The following is a 16935-nucleotide window of genomic DNA, read 5'->3' on the forward strand; positions in this document are numbered from 1 at the left end:
AAAAAAGAAAAGAAAAGAAAAAAGAAAGGCAACAATGTAATTACTCTATCATTAAATGTCTACATTATTGTCATTTCAATCAAAATGCAATTAAAATATTGAATAAACATGTTTGACAAAGTAATTACCATCATCCTGATGAAAGAACAATTTAATATGAGAAATGGTATAACTGTACGCATACACTGGAACTACTAAATTTGATACAATTTTAATGCTATTTACTTGAACATATTAAAATAAAGAACACTCGCATGAATTTGGTTGATTTGTATGAAAAGGAAGTATTATGCATTGAAACTTAAAATTTATCAATTCTTTCAAATTAAGGTAGAGAAAAACAGTGTCTCTACTTTCCAACCCCTAAGGAATAAATGTAATAAAACTTGTACAAAGAAAAAGGTTATACAAGAAAACTAAAGTCACATGAATTCCTGTGTTTAAACAAGACACAGACTACACAGGCAAATAGAACTGCATTTGAAGACACATTAACTGCCTTTAAGGCAGCAATACTATATGAATTGATGCTAATATATTTTATATGATTATATATTTTTAAAAACTTGATCATGCCTTATAACTACATTAGAAAAAAAAAGAGAGAGAGAATAATTCCAAGCCATCAGGAACACTAAAATCCTCACAATTACTTTTTATGAAGGTACATTTTATGTCTGTTTCAATATTTTTGAGATACTAAAATAAGTTTCAACATCAGAATTGTTAACTTATTCCAGTCATTCAGAATTATATGGTAGTGCTCAAAATATGTCTCTTTCCTCTTTATTAAAAAGCTGTGTAAATCATGCAAATTCAACATCTGTCTGAAACAGTGAAAAACCTCACCGAACTAATTCATAAGTCTCTCCCAGAAGTGGGTTGAAGGGCTTTCCAGTACGTTCCCACTGAGAAGCAACAGCAGACACAGCAAATGCAGCCACACACTGTGGGACAGAGCATCACACAAGTTAAAAATAGTCCAACTTTCTCTCACGCTCTCAGGAACTGAAATTGTGCTGAACACAGTAACTAACAAAATTATTTTGAGGAGTTTAATTACTCTGGATTTTTAATATCTTTCTAGAAATGTAATATAGAAACTCGGATATTCAGAAAATTACTGAGTCTCTTCTTACAGTGTCATTCTCAAATGTGGCTTTTACAACACCCTGAGTGCCACAAATTCTCTCAAGACTTTTCACAATCTTTCAAACCCAGTTGATTTTAATACAGATAATCATTTTTTTAAAAGTACAACTGTTCCTCAATATCTGAGGGGTACTGGTTCCAGGAACCTGTTTGGATACCAAAATCTGCGGATGCTCATGTCTTTAAATGGCACAGTATTTACATATCACCTATACACAACCTCCCACGTACATTAAATCACCGCTAGATGACATAATACCCTAAACAATGTAAATAGCTGTTGTACTGTATTGTTTATGAAGTAATGACAATGAAATAATGTACATAATAATAACATTATTATGAAATAATGACATTGAAATAATGTACATATTCAGGTTTTTTCTTCAAATACTTTGGATCTGAGGTTGACTGAATCTGTAGAGGCAGAACCCATGAATTTGGATGATTGACTGTACAACACTTTTAGAAATGAGGAAAAAGAGATGTAAAATAAACATTGCCAAAGCTAATGAGGTTAAGATTCAGTTCAGAATGCCATGGCTTTGGTTGAAGAAGATGTCTACTGTATCTTGCCTGTATCACTTATCCACCCACATGTATCACATAAAAATCTTCTATTTGAAAGAAAACTTGAACGTTCAAGTCCTGGGATAGCAATGTAGCTCAGTGGTGGAGCACTTGCCTAGCATGCAAGAGGCCTTGAGCTCCATCCCCAACGCGAGAGAGGAAAAAAAGGTTCAATTCCTTGCTGTCTTTTGTATATACACACAGGCATAAACACATAAATATATGGCTCATGTGTGTGTTCACTCCCTCTTAGAAACTCCTTAAGAAAACATGAAAGAAAAATAATGTTGGATTTTTGTCCCCCTAACACAATGCTACTTTCTAGTTGGGAGTGGTAACGAATGCCTGTAATCCCCAGTGGCTCAGGAGGCTGAGGTAGGAGGATTGCAAGTTCAAAGCTAGCCTCAACAACTTAGCAGGCCCTAAGCAGCTTAGAGAGACCCTGTCTCTAAATTTAAAAAAATATAAAAAAGGGCTGGGGATGTGGTTCAGTGGTTAAGCATCCATTGGTTCAATCCCTGGTACCGCCCTGCCACCCCTCTCTCCCAAAACAAAAAGAAAATGCTACTTTCCAAAATGAAGACCCAGAAACAGCTTCCAATATCCAGGTGTGGTTGTGACCATCTTCTGCTTCTCTTAAAATTCCCACTGGTCTTTCACTATGGTAAAACTCACCAGAGGACAGGAAGTGGGGAAAGGACACAAAGGACTCTCCAAATATAGTGGGTAAGCTTTGAGAATACTTCCCAAGTGGGGAGATGTGTGTGTGTGGTGTATGTGGTAGAGGATTAGGAAAAAGAGGAGGGAGAAGATTTAAGTCTTTTCTAGTGCTTGACACACACCTGCATCCTTTCCACAGGATCAGAAAATGAACTGGCCTTGTGGATGAGGTAAGTATGCTCCATATACTCAGTAAGTCGTTGTAGGAAGCTCAAAGGTTCATTAAATATAACTGGCATCGTGATCTTGGACAGTTCCTGTTTAATGAGAAAAGTAAAACCATTATGTACAATAGGTACAGCGAACTTACCTGCTGAAGTCTTTACATAACATTTTCCTGTAAAGGAAAAGAAAAGCCCAACCCACAAAATTTAACTAATGTCAGTTCAATTTCACACATCCTTCCAGGATACTTTACAACACAAAGTATACTGAACAGCATAAGGAAATACAAACACAACCCAAACACTCTCCTTGGACTGGGCACAGTGTGCACAACTATAGTCTCAGCAATTTACTCGGCCAAGGCAGGAGGATTCAAGTTTGAGGCTAGCCTCAGCAACTGAGAGACCCTGCCTCAAGATTAAAAAATACAAAAGGCTGGGGATGTAGTTCAGTGGTGGAGCACCCGTTTCAATCTCCAGTACCAAAACAAATAAGAATAACCAATTCTCCTTGTTTCATGGAGCACACTACCTAGTGATGAACATGAGCTGATGACTATGAGGACCCTGCCTTAGACTAGAACTGCGTGACGTGACAGGGACACAAACAGCAAAATTCTTCACATAGATGGTAATTAATCAGGGGGCTATGACGCTGAGGTCATTCCAGTGCCTTGGTTCCCTACACAGGCAAACTGAAACCCAACTCGATGTAAACCTAGGATTTAACGAATCTGAAACTGCCAAACTCACCTCCAGTTAGCAATGTTGCATTTTAGCCAATCAAATCTATTTTCTTTGTCTCGTTCCCTCAGAGAACACCTTGTAAAACTTCTCCTTCCCACTCCCTTGGTGGAGTGCTGAACCACTTGAAACCCAGGGTACCTGAGTCGTCAAATACTGTCTGCTCAAATAAACTCATTAAAATTTCAATGTGCCTAAGTTTATCTTTTCACTGTGGGCTGTGTAAAGATAGGCCACATGGGCCATTTTTGTGGGTAGTTTTCTGAAGGAAACTTGAGACATTTTGGCAAACAATGTTGGGCTTTTCTGAGCATAGCACTCTAGTATAATTGTGGAATAGGGTCCTACAAGGTTATCTACATTTTAAGAATAGTTTTCAATTCTGTCTGCCCTTTTAATGATTGGGCAGCAGCTAACCTGCACTCTTCCAACTCTATCGTTCATGGCCACATCATGAAGGCCTTTAAAAAATTCATTAAGTAAGAAACTTCTCTTGGTAGTCTCCGGAATATTTTGATAATCTTCTTAAACTTCTCCCTACCATTATTTACCCTTCCCTTGGGAATCAGTTCTCTCAGGAAGCCTGTTGGCCAAGTTCACTTGGTCAAGAAAACAGTCCCGAGGTGCAATCCAGGCTGAATGCCATCTGACTCAGCTGTGACTCTCCCACTCACATGTCCACATTCTTAACAACCTACACAAAATAATGTGATCACCATCAAACTGTAACCAACTACATTCAAAGAAAATAAGCTCATTTGTTACCATGAGATATTGTAGAAAACAGACAACCTAATTAAAAGTCATGGTAGATTTACTGCTGCCTCACTAGTGAGGGAGAACAGGAATCTATAAGGAGAAAGAGAAGAAGGTTCAACTATATATACCCTAAGAGCTCATTAAACCCAGATTTGCTGTCGGGGACAAGTCAAGAAAGCTGGGATCACCGGGGCTTGTCTTGAGATGACATAGATTCTTTCTCTTCTACTTAAAAAATACCTATATTGGTCTCCCTCCCTCCCCGTTTTTAAAAAATGAACATAGAGGAATATATAACTTGTAACATAAAACTTAATAATATGCTGGGGTTGTGGCTCAGTGGTACAGTGCTTGCCTGGCAAGTGTGAGGCACTGGGTTTGATCTTCAATACCACATAAATAAATAAAAAAGGTATTGTGTCCATCTGCAACAAAAACAAAATAATAATATAAAAGTAAAAACATAAAAATGCCTCTTCATTTCCCTTTCCCATTCCTCTATCCAGAGGTACAGCACCAGCAACAGTTTTAGATGCCTATATGCATTTATGAGGGGGCAGAAGAGGAGGGAAGAGAGAGAGCTTTGTTTATTAAAGCATGGCATCAGCTCTATGTAGTGACCATCACACTGCTTGGAGGGGTGTCTTATGCACATGGAAGGAATGCACATTGTGTCTATCAAGTTCTTGGTTAACTGATGGATGGTGCAATGTTAAGACCATCAAACCAAATTAGTTCCACTGCTACCTTCATTTATGGACTGTGTGATTTTGACCAGGTTCAACTCTGTGTCATTTTTTTCATCAATAACATGGTACTATTATAATAGCATCTTCCAGAAAGCATCACTGTAAGACTAATGTTTACAAAGCACTTAGACCACTTCTGTGCACATTAGTAAATGCTGTGTTTGTGAGATTTAAGACAAAGTCTGTATATGGATATACCATGAATTATTTATACATTTCTCAAAACACAGGTAGATATGGCTTTAAAGCAGATTTCTCTAAGTGGGATTTCTAGGTCAAAGCATGCTCACTTAGATTTTTTAAATAGTACCAAGCTGGATGTGTTCCACATAAGCTTTGCCACTCCCGTGTGTGTGTGTGTGTGTGTGCGTGTGTATCTGTGTGTGTAAAATACAAGGGATTGAACTCAAGGTCTCACAAATGCCAGGCAAGTACTCTAAAATGGTGCTACATTATTAGCCCAAAGTCAGAATTTCCTTTAATATCAAAGACAGATATTAAAAGAGGAATACAACTTTCAATCTGTTCAGTCATGTTCATTCTCATTAAACAAATATTTAATTAAATACCTACTACTTGCCAGGCACTGGATTGTAAGCCCCATCCCAGCCACTCCTGACCTGGAATGCCTTTCTCTCTTCCTTTAATTCCCTATAGCCCAGACAGATTTCCAGGCCTAGTCCAAGTCTTTCTTCTTCAAGTACTCATTGACTTCCTACTCCTTCCACCTTCTTAGGTAACAGAATCTATTGCTCAGAACTAGAATTTAATCATATATTACATTATATTACTTAGTGTTATATCATGGGTACTATCCAGTTTATCTAGCTAACCGTAGAGCAATACAATTCCAGCCGAAAGGGGTGGTATCTTATGCCCTGCCTACATCTTCATCACCTTAAGGAGACAGGGTATGCTGTTAGTGCGCCTGGTCCAAATACAGATTTATATTCCCATTGCCCACCATGTCTATTTCTTTCAGGCAGTTACCACATAGCTTGGTGCCTCCCCTGTTGCCTTTGTTGGACTACAAGCTCCTTGAAGACAAAAGAGTCTGTTTATTGATGCACAATTTTTAACATGGTGAAATTCTAAGTTAAGAAGTAGGTTACTTCTAGGATGCTATTCAGCACTAACCAGAAATGAGCTATCAAGCCATGAAAAGATCTTGAAGAAACTTAAATGCACGTCATGAAGTAAAGGAAGCCCAACCTGAAAAGGCTACACACCCCATGGTTCCAGCTATATGATATTGTGGAAAAGGCAAAACTGAAGACAGTGAAAAGATCAGTGGTTACCAGGGATGGAGGAATGAGCAGGTGGAGCCCAGAGGACTTTTAAGGCAGCAAAAATGCTATATTATATTACAATATTGGACGCAAGTCATTACATGAACATACACCACCAAGTGTGAATCTTAAAACTATGATTTTAGCCAGGCACAGTTGTGCATGCCGATAATTCCAGCAACTCGGAGACTGACACAGGAGGATTGCAAGTTCAAGATCAGCCTCAGAAACTTAGCAAGACCGTGTTCTCAAAATAAAAAATAAAAAGACTATAAACATGGGTTCAGTGGGTTCAATCCCCAGTACAAAAAAAAAAAAAAATTTGAGCAATACTACTTGAGGAAATTATCTAATTCTGCTATAGTATATATCATACAGTCACTGTCATATGATAAGAGTATACAATCCCAAAAAAGTACAAAATAAAAGCATTTTAGACTGTTTTTGTCAATTATTTACACTTCAAAATTTGTTGTGATTTTAGTTTTCATTCTAAACAAACTTCCAAACCTGGAAGATATAGGCTACAATGAATATGTTCAAAAAGTAACATGTTCTAGTTTTGATAAATACATGTTTACAGACACAGAAACACATACCAGAAGACTATAGCACTAAAACATTAACAATGGGTTTCTCCAGGGTTTGGCAGTATAGGGAATCTTTATTTCCTTTATGCTATATTCTGTATTTTCTAAATCCTCTAAAATTAACAGGTGCTGCTCTTCTAATCAAGGGTAAAGCAAGAGATGTTACTTTAAAACCTAACCATTTCAGAACAAAAAAGGAACAGGATCAAGAAGACAACAACTTCAATCCCCAGAAGCTGGTCCACCCTGCAACATATGCATGTATGTTTATGCTAATCACAGCACAGACAAAGGAAGAGCCACAGGAGAGCGGTGTGGTGGGAAAAAGGGAGCAGCAAAATACACTCAGGTTAGTCTGCTCCGAAGTTACAAAGATAGAAAAGCAATGTGGTTGACAGAATGGGCTCTGAACAGAAAGCAGAATGGTGGCCGTCAGGGGCTGGGAAGGGAAAAGGGCATTGGTGTTAATGGTTACAGTTTTAGTTTTAGTTTTGTTGATTTTATTTCCATGGGTGAGTGACAGTAATGGTAACACAGCAATGTAACTGCACTTAATGCCACTTAAGATGGTAAATTTTATGTTACATCTATTTTATTGTAATTGAAAAACAGTGGGAAAAAATGGGTTCTGAGATCAAACTCCCCACATTCAAATCCTAGTTCTATTACCTACTTGCTTGTGTGGCCAAGTGCAAGTCCCTAGTCTCTCCCCAAAGTGGAGATAAATTCATTACACACCTCCTAGGGCTCATAAAGATTAGATAAACTCATATAAAACACTAGAGAGTGGCAGGCATATGTGAGGTAAGCAATAAATGCTAGCTATTTTCATTAGCTAGCATAAACGATCCCTGTGACCTCAGGGTTGCATGGAGCAGGGAGGTGTCAAAGGCTGAGATGCTTTGCCTCATCCCTGGGCCAAAAGAGCTATTGGAAAGCTACTCAAGACAGCAGCATGCTTATGAGTTCTGAAGAACTCATGGGGAGAAGGTGAGGTAAAGTGTGAATGCTCCTCACGTCAGCCAGGAGGGATCTACACCCCAGGACAGCAGGTGTAGGTGACTAGATTCTGGTGGCAGCTGTCCCTTGACCAGAATATGATAGCAACTATATCATTTCCAGCTCAGCTCTTCCTGTGTTCTGCATTTCACTTTGTTGAGAACAACAGATATATCTTAAAAGAATTTAAAGGATTTATTTATTGAAGGAATAAAGAGTAACTTTACCTCTAAGTTTATTTCTGGACTTTTTTTTTTTCCCTGAGAAACACTAAGGACTAGAAAATACTCACTGAGGAAATAAGAGATGCACTGGGGGTGCTTTAAGTACTTAAGCCCTTCCTGGTTATGGTGGATCAATAGGACCGGAGTTGCTTCCATCAGAAGGGTTTGCTTGGTTTTCTCAGGAATCCTGACCTAGGGACTTCATCTTGCAACTCAGAAGCAATGCTGCATTTGTTGCCATTTCTTCACCTATATCTTCATGGGAAAACAAAAACCACAGAATGGAACAGGAAAGGTCTAGTAGCCACAGGCTGCTCAACACTGGCTGTCCAGGCCTTACATGAGTTACAAGTAAATGGTTGCTGGTGGGAGGAGATCAGTGCAGAGCACCTGTCCTAGCATGTGCAAGATTCTGGGTTCGATCATCGCACAGTGGGCTCTCCAGTGTGAACTCTGGAGACCAAGGCATGAAGAATACGAGTTTATCATCAATTCGGTGTTCAATGGGTAGATTTGTTTTTTAGTTATCTAAAAGCTCCTAAAAGTCAGACACAGTAGCACATGTCTATAATCCCAGTGATTTAGGAGCTGTGAGAGGAGGATCACAAGTTCAAGGCCAGACTCAGCAAATTCAGGAGACACTGTCTCAAAAAATAAAAAGGACTGGGATGTAGCTCAGGGGCAAAGCATGCCTGGGTTCAATCCCAAGTACCAATAAAATAAAATAATCAAACAAATAAAAGAATCTAAAATTCTAAAATGTTCTTTGAATAAAATTTTTTAAGACACAATGATTTAAATACCTTGTTGATTTACTTTAGTGAGTCAGAATATAAGCATTTAAAGAAACAAATGCACAAAGTGGGCCAAATAACAGAGGGAAAGAGGCTGGAGAGAATGAACATACATAACTCCAGCTACCATAAAAACAACCACAACCTCTTAAAATAGTCGGTTGCTATTTTAAAGCAACTGTCTTGCAACATTATTGATTTTGTCATCTGTATTTGTAAACAATCTTACAATTATTTTAATTGGCTAAATTTAAAGATCTCTAAATAGATAAAGAAAAATTTTGTGATAAAAAGAACATTTGATTGCTAGAGGTGGTGGCACACACCTGTAATCCCAGCATCTCAGGAGGCTGAGGCAAGAGAATCCCAAGTTTGAGGCCAGCCTCAGCAACTTAGCAAGACACTCTCTCAAAATAAAAAGGGTTGGGGATGTAGCTCAGTTGTAAAGCAACCCCTGGATTCAATTTTTACTAGTGCCCCCCAAAAAAAGTGCATTTTATTTTCCTCCCTCTTAGACCATCTGAAATTCACAGGCACACCACTGCTATGTTGACTCCAATGAAATCTGGTGTCGAATTCCCTAGATATTGTATACAACTAATTAGCATGTGTGTATATTCCAGTAATAGGAAAAGAAAGAAGGTGCTTATTATGAAGGTCAAGCTTCAGGAAGAAACGTTAGCTAGAATACTTTTATCACTGAGAGCTTCGGTCAGCTGGAAAAATTAAATATTTATGCCAAGCAATTCTACCTTGTGACCCAGCTAAAAGCAAAGTTTAAATTTATCCATGCAAATTAATAGCAACCAATGATGAAACTGAAAAAACTCTGAATTGCAACTTCTCATCAGCTGACAAACTGAAGAAAAACAGAGAAGCCTGCTTGAGCACTATGTAAATAACCAGAAAACAAGGCTAAGTTTGAGCTCAACTGAAATGGAAGGTATTCCCTACCTGTAAAGTCTGCCATTTTAACCTCCAAATGTGCAAATACTTAAGACCTATGTTTTGAAGAGAAAGTGTTAGGCTTTCTCTTCAACACTCAGGTGTTAGGCTGCTATCTGCTCTGTGGCCCAGGCAGCCACTGGTGGGCATGTGTGCTCATCCAGGACTGTGACCTGAGCAATCAGTGGACTCATGGACTCTTCACTCATGCACAGTCAGGTACTGGCAGCAGCCTTGGCTGTTCGTTGGAAGGCATCTTCAAGATGAAGGTGGCATAGGATCCTTCCTCCACAACACCTCTGCCTCCCATAGCTGCAGAGGCAGTAAAAATTCACCTTCCTTATATTTAAGTGCCTTGGAGGGTCAACTATCTCTTCACCATGCAGAACGGGGAGGGAGGGGTATTGAGTAGCATAAGATGTCTAGCATCCAGTAGTTTCTTATTGGGTGAGAGTATTGCCTTCTGAATACTGATTATATCCCAAACAGTCACATTAAGACACTGCAAGGCACTCCAGGGAAACTCAGAATGAAGAGTTAAATAAAGCCTTCTGCCCTAATGTCTTCTGCTGCTGTTTACACCAGTGCATCTCAGCTCTTCCGGATTAGTTCAGTAGGGACATGACAGATGAGTAGAAGACATGACACAGAAACAAAGATACTATAAAACAGGAAAGGGACATGTATAAATCATACCTTGGTGCAACCAGTAGAAAAACGGAAGAAAAGTGTGCGCATGAACAAACATACACACACAAAGGAGTCAAAAGGTAACAAATATAAAGCTATTCCTTCCCTACTCTTCCTATCAGCTGAATGGTTTCAGAACTGGGAGGTGGTATGAACCTTCCTGCTGGAGGCATCAAACCTAAGGTTGGACATCTGCTAGAAAGGAATGTGGAAGGACAAGGGAAGCCCTGGTAGAAACTTTGCACTGGATCAGTCTTCCTGTGGCATTTGTGGTTTTATGGAAATCCACTTTCAGACACTCAGCCTGACACACACACTTTCCTAAATACTGGCTGGTCTAGGACTGCGTCCGCACTCAGCTTCCATGCTAAGCCTCTTGGTCCACTTTACTTAAAAAAAAAAGAAAAGACAAGACACACTGTTATCATCCTGAATTATAGCAGAGCAACCAAATGAAAGAGGTTTCAAAGCATAGTACTACATCAGTGAAGCATCTTTTACACAAGGCACATTGATTATATTGGAATTTCACAGTCTCCCCATTTCAATTAAGGGAAAGAACATTATAAACAAGGTTTTTCTGGCCAGTGTGCCCTGTTTTGGGATATTCTAATTTTAGATGACTACAGAGTAGGATGGTGGTGATGCCAAATTTTGTTTTACCTTGCTTCTTCCGTCCTGTCTCTCAAGTCAGTATTTATAACATACCAGACTTGGCCAAGCTTCAAGTCTTATCTAGTGCTATATCTAGAATTAGAATTCAAGAATGGGGCAGTTGTCACAGTGACATACACTAACATATTTATTTAAATCTAAAAATAGCATCACACCTGTCTGACAGGCACTCTGAGCTGGTGGCACTTGTGGGTGTGAGGTCTGGGCCTGTGGTTATATGGTGGACATTCTGCATCAAGTGAATGAGCCAGATTCAGAGTTTTGAGGGAAATATTGTAAAGTTCATGGTGAGATAAAAGCATTTCATCAAAAAATATTATATTGGCAAAGGTGTACTTCAGCAAAAAATATTTCAATTTTCTCAAACCCTTCTTAATACTGTAAGGTATAAACAAGTGAAAGGAAACAACAGCAAGAGTCAAGATCTGAGAGCCCCAATAGAGCTTCCTGGTACATGTCACATGAAGTCCCTGAGTGTAATGAAAGGGAATAAAACCATCTCCAAGTTAGGGGTTTTCATAAAAATTTCTTAAACCAATGAAAGAAGTTTAATTGAGTTGTCAGCTTACAGATTATAAAAAATTATTTTTGATAACAATCTGATTTTTGGCATGTAGATGGGAAGGGGTCAAAGAACTGAACGACACTGCTAAATATTAAAAAGCCCACAAAACTCCTACTCCCATCTGTCTATTAATGTGAGCAAGGGTTTTCAATTCTACCTCTATTAAGAAAGCAAGAACAGAAGAAAGCAAGAATGTAATTATTATTGAAAACCCTGTCTCATTCTAGCAGGAAGTGACAAGCATCTCATATCTAAATGTAACAGAAAAAAAAAAAAAGCTTTTTACTAATACATAAATAGCATTTTACCTTTTATGTTAATGTTTTCATGAATTTGTGTTTGCAGTCTTGATCACTCATATTCTAAAATTTATAAGAATAATGATGCAAAGAACCTTTTAGTACTAAAGTCTTAAGGTCAAGATACAAATTTATGAATCTTAATTTTTATGCTTTTTTGTGATAGTCAATAAAAAACCTTCAGAGATATAAAAATGAGTTAGGATAATATTCTATGGAAAGGCTGGGGTTGTGGCTCAGTGGTGGAGTGCTTGCTTAGCACGTGTGAGGCACTGGGTTCCATTCTCAGCACCATATAGAAAAAAATAAATAAAGGTCCATTGACAACCAAAAAAATAAAAAAAAAATAAATTCTATGGGAAATAAGGAATGGAAATATGAGTTACAGGGGAAAAGAGAATGATAACTTTTCACCCATTGAAAAATAGCTTGCGCATGTATTTCTTCAAAAGAACTATGGTAGCAATCAAATCTGTCATTATCTGGATTCCACTGGATGCTCAACACCTTCAGCACATAGCTGACAGTCAGTATTTGGCATGTAGCTGACATTTGTCTTCTTTTACAATAATTCAGCACTAAACTTCTATTAAAAAACACAAGGTTGGTGCTGGCATGTCCCTGGGTGTGAGTACCTACTCAAATCTTGCCCCTAGGTCCTGGTCCTAGTTTCCACAGTCAGTTAGCATGTACACCCATGACTTGATCTCTAGATCAGCCCTGCAGAGAAAGCCCTAGAGCAAAGGCTGGAGAGAAGGAAGAAAATAAGGGAAACACTAGACCTGGGCTATGGGATTAAAGAGTCTTTCAGCAAAAGGACAATAGAAGTAAGGAAATAAGGAACAAAGGCTTCTAACAATCAGCCAACATCGCTATTAGTTCAAAGGAGCTGGGAATTTGTTTAGAAGCTTTAACCACCAAGAGATTTAGGATTGAATTCCAATTACATAAAGTATTTATTTCCTGGAGTATAATCTAACATGTTGGTAACATAATCACATCCAAAACACATTGGAAGAAGAAAAGAAGTATGCCATCAGTTTGGGAAACCTGAGTCTCTATGTGCTTTTTGGAAACAAGTAAAGCAAAATGTGCATATATGTGGAAGTGGATGAGAGAGATGGTGAGCCTTGCTGGAGGATGCCTTAGGCTCTGGAGGACACACGCCTGGAGGAGAAACAATGACCTCCTCCCTTCCTGAGACAAAATCAGACCATACCATATGTGCAGAGAAACATCTGTTGTGAGTTTTAAAAACATTTATTGTGTAGTGTCATATATTTTAAATGACGCTACACCACGAAACTGTATCATCATATCTTAAACAGCATACTGTTTTAGAAACAGCTGGAATGGAACCCCAGTTCAATGCTGAATAGTGAGGCTGGGATGCTCTGACCTGGCAAGCTCCCCAAGCTGACAGTGATGGCACGAGCAGACAGGACTCAAAATCACATTTCCTGATCTCTTGCTACTACATTAAACAACTGGGTAGATAAGCTAAGAAAAGAAAGATTACAGCTGAATGGTATGTATGTGACTTCTGTAACTGAGACTGACCCTACAAAAAGGATCTGAAATTAAATATTTGGATTATTAATTGTAATGGAATAATGAAAATGAAATGGGGGATTTTTTTTTAAAAAATCTTCATTTTAGGTGTATTATAGCCTATGGATACTATTTTCTTCATTCTGACCTATTTTCTTGGGGGGTAGAAACAAGCAGATATTAGAGGGATTTGATACCAAAAATCAACTTTTTAAAAGTTTACTGTTGTGATAACATTTGCATTTCCACTCAAGACATCTTTTTAAAAATCTCTACTGTTGCCCAGCCCTTAGACTTTCTGATTCTTTCTGCTGCCTAAGAGACAGTGCCCAAAGAACAACAAGTGCTGGGGATTTCCTCTCAAGTCACATTAATAATCTTCTAGAATGTTGGTCTCCTATAAACCTCAGCAGAGAGCTGTTTCCAAAGATACTATTTTCCCGGAAGCTTTCTCCCCGTGCTTTTTTAGTCAGTAAGTTCTATAGGTGGAGGTTTCAAAACATCCTGTGGAGCCTATTCAACTTAACCATTCTGTTTTTATTTGCTTTATTTTATTTATGATTCGGCATAAGGGTTTATTTGCACAGGTAGTTCTGGAGACAGTTATGTTCACCACTCCACCACCAACACCGCCCCACACAAATCGTTCTATACCTAAAAATAAAAGTAAAACCATGTCCTAGAAAATTTAAGTACCTTTCAAAGAATGACAGGTATGATCTAATATAACTGGAAACTTTTAAAAGAATGGTTAGTCCCAATTTAGACAGAAAGCTTGCTAAGGACACATTTTAGACATATTGCTAGGAACCAGCACTAACAAATTTATGACTACACCACTGCAGCTGACACCAAGGAAAACAGGAGACAGATCCAGAGGAGAGAAACACAGAAAGCTGTATTTTCCATAATGGCCAAAACGACTAAATCACATCTGGTATTTCCATACACTCCTTTGATAAAATGGCCTTAGATGCGGTACCAAGTCTATAGGTACTCAAAACAATGTTTCTCAATTTAATGAGGTGGAGTAAATGCTATTTAAATACAGTAGAAAGTGCCATTTGAGGAAAGGATGAGTATTCATTTGTGAAAGCATTTTAATTTTAGGCACATACACATACATAATTGCATGCTGGGTCACAAAAGTTAATATGTTTATTAAGGGTTTGAAAAATACTGACTCTTAACAATGTATTTTTTGTCTTGAAATTTTCAGTTCCAAAGTGATTAATATGTATAATTTAACTGTATCTTTGTGCATTTGCTTTGTCCTACTGAATCCTAAAGCCCAAGTCTTCTCTCAGCTGTGATTAAGTGCTATATAGTTGAGCAATTATCCATCTCTCAATGCACCTGTAAGTACAAATTATATCCTGGTTTACACAGGAGGCAGCACCACCCAGGAAGTTAACACAACTGGCCCATGGTCTCCCAGCCAGGAAATGGTCCAGCTGAGATTAAAGCCTTCATTATCAGTATACAAAGTTCAAATTATTCTCCATTCAGGATCTGGAAAACATTTGTTTAAAAGGAATATATCTGGAATGAGCTCCTTGGAAACAACCTTAGGAAGTCTCAAATGACATTACCCTACTCAGAGAACAGAGGCCATCAAAAAATGCTGAAGTGGCACATCAGTACTTAAAGGATTTCAAGCATCAGAAGGAGATGTTCAGAAGGTGACTCTACTCTCAGTGCCCGGAAAGTTCTGGAGTAAATTCCAACATTTAACAAGGTAGTACAGACAGATTCCCTAGTACCTCAGGACACACATTTAAAATTTTTCATCTTTCTTGGTAGTCAAAGGTCACACTAAGAAGAATTAAGAGAATTTTACTCAGAATTCTAGTGTGACTAAGTAGTGTGGACCTCTACCTTAACCAGAATTCAGGGAATTATATAATGGAAAAAGTCCCCATCTCCCCATGTCCCCCCAAGATCAAATCCACCTGCACAGATAATGAAGCAGACATATTCCAAATGTTTAACATTACCATACTTAAAAATACAAAGTACAAAAACTTGCTTTGTGCACAGAAGTGTAAGTGAAATCATACTCTACAATGTGGTTGATGATCTGTTCTTTGGAAGAATTTCTGAATAAATTTATATGAACATAAAAATGGGGTGTGACAATAGGAAAAGGGGGCTATTTCTTGTTCTCTTGTGAAGAAAAGTCACATTAAAGCTATATTAACTGACATAAAGAGTGGTTCAAATTTTGTCAGGAAAACTAATCTTAAGACTTTCAGAGGTTTTTGACTCTTGCAGGTTTCTGTAAACAGTGCTGTGCATCGCTCTCATGCAGGCTGTTTAAGATTCCCTTCCAAAGGATATGTAATTACACCTCTCTCTGGTTAATGCCATATGACAGAACAGACAGCTAATTTACCATTCCAATACATTTTCTGAGGATGCTCCAGATACTGAAGTCATTTCTGGAAAACATAGGAGAGGGCAAACTTGTTCTGAAAAAAAGAAAAGAAAAACAGAGTTCATTTTAATGCCATTGATGTTGGAAAGGAAAGCCTGTTGTCATTAATATGTAATGAAGGCACACATGTAGAGACACTTTTAAAATGTGCACCATCACAGACAGGGCAAAACAGAATCGATTTAGGGTTGCACCTGTCACTGCTATTCTGGCTCCTGAAAAGTTTCCTAGCAAATCAACAGGCCCTTCAACTTCAACACAGTATGGATCCGGATTCTGTTAGTCTTTCCCAGTCCTTGGGATCCAGCTGTCTGAATCACCTCACAGGGACACTAACCTTCATGTACTGACACATCTAACCCAGTTGCTGTGATTCAAGAACACACCTGCCATAATGATATTTAACAAATAATTGTACTCTAGCTTCTAAACAGTGTAAACAAAATACCATCACAGAACCTAAAGATTTTTATGAAATTAAATGGGAAAATGCAAACAAACTATAAAAGCCTAAGTAAAATTTAGGTCCCGTATTACATATAGTACTTCTAGGACAAGGACACTGAACAAAATTGAGCAACTCTGGACATATTGGAAAACCCTTTACTAAATAAACCTTAGCAGAAGGAGCACCCTCAGAGCTGCTGCTGAGGTTTGGAAGTAGCCAGAGGGATGGTGGCTGTCAGTGGCTGGCCTGTGGCTTGGTTAAACAGCACATCAAAGTCCAGGTGACTGCACAGCAGGCCTGGTGGGCAGGGTGCTGAGTTCATTTCCACAGATAAGAACAACAGCTTCATATGACAAGAGGGCAAGAGATGCTCACACCAACTTTCTAAAACACTGAATAACAATTCATTCTTTTCACAGCTATGGCAAGGGATGCCAGTTTTTCAGTGACCTTCAAAAATCTATCCACGTAACTAAAATATTAAAGGCAATATTAAACAAACACACGTACCTTCTAAAAGAACCTCTACACTAAACATTAATTTCATTATAAAAATTAATAAAATCTGAAA

General features: G+C 38.3%; 1 protein-coding gene across 7 annotated transcripts in view; it reads right to left on the minus strand.

Annotated features, from left to right (window-relative positions):
- The window catches only part of OSBPL1A (oxysterol binding protein like 1A), a 200196-nt gene that overhangs the window by 22733 nt on the left and 160528 nt on the right, over window positions 1–16935 (minus strand). For all 7 annotated transcript variants that reach the window (XM_079108737.1, XM_079108736.1, XM_079108739.1 and 4 more), the window contains 3 exons: window positions 15875–15950; window positions 2565–2699; window positions 850–947 (listed from right to left, as the gene is read on the minus strand). In XM_079108737.1, the coding sequence (XP_078964863.1) occupies window positions 850–947; window positions 2565–2699; window positions 15875–15950 (309 nt within the window). The remainder of the gene's footprint in view (window positions 1–849; window positions 948–2564; window positions 2700–15874; window positions 15951–16935) is intronic.

This window comes from Sciurus vulgaris, assembly GCF_902686455.1.
Source record: "Sciurus vulgaris genome assembly, chromosome: 13".
Classification (NCBI taxonomy): domain Eukaryota; kingdom Metazoa; phylum Chordata; class Mammalia; order Rodentia; family Sciuridae; genus Sciurus; species Sciurus vulgaris.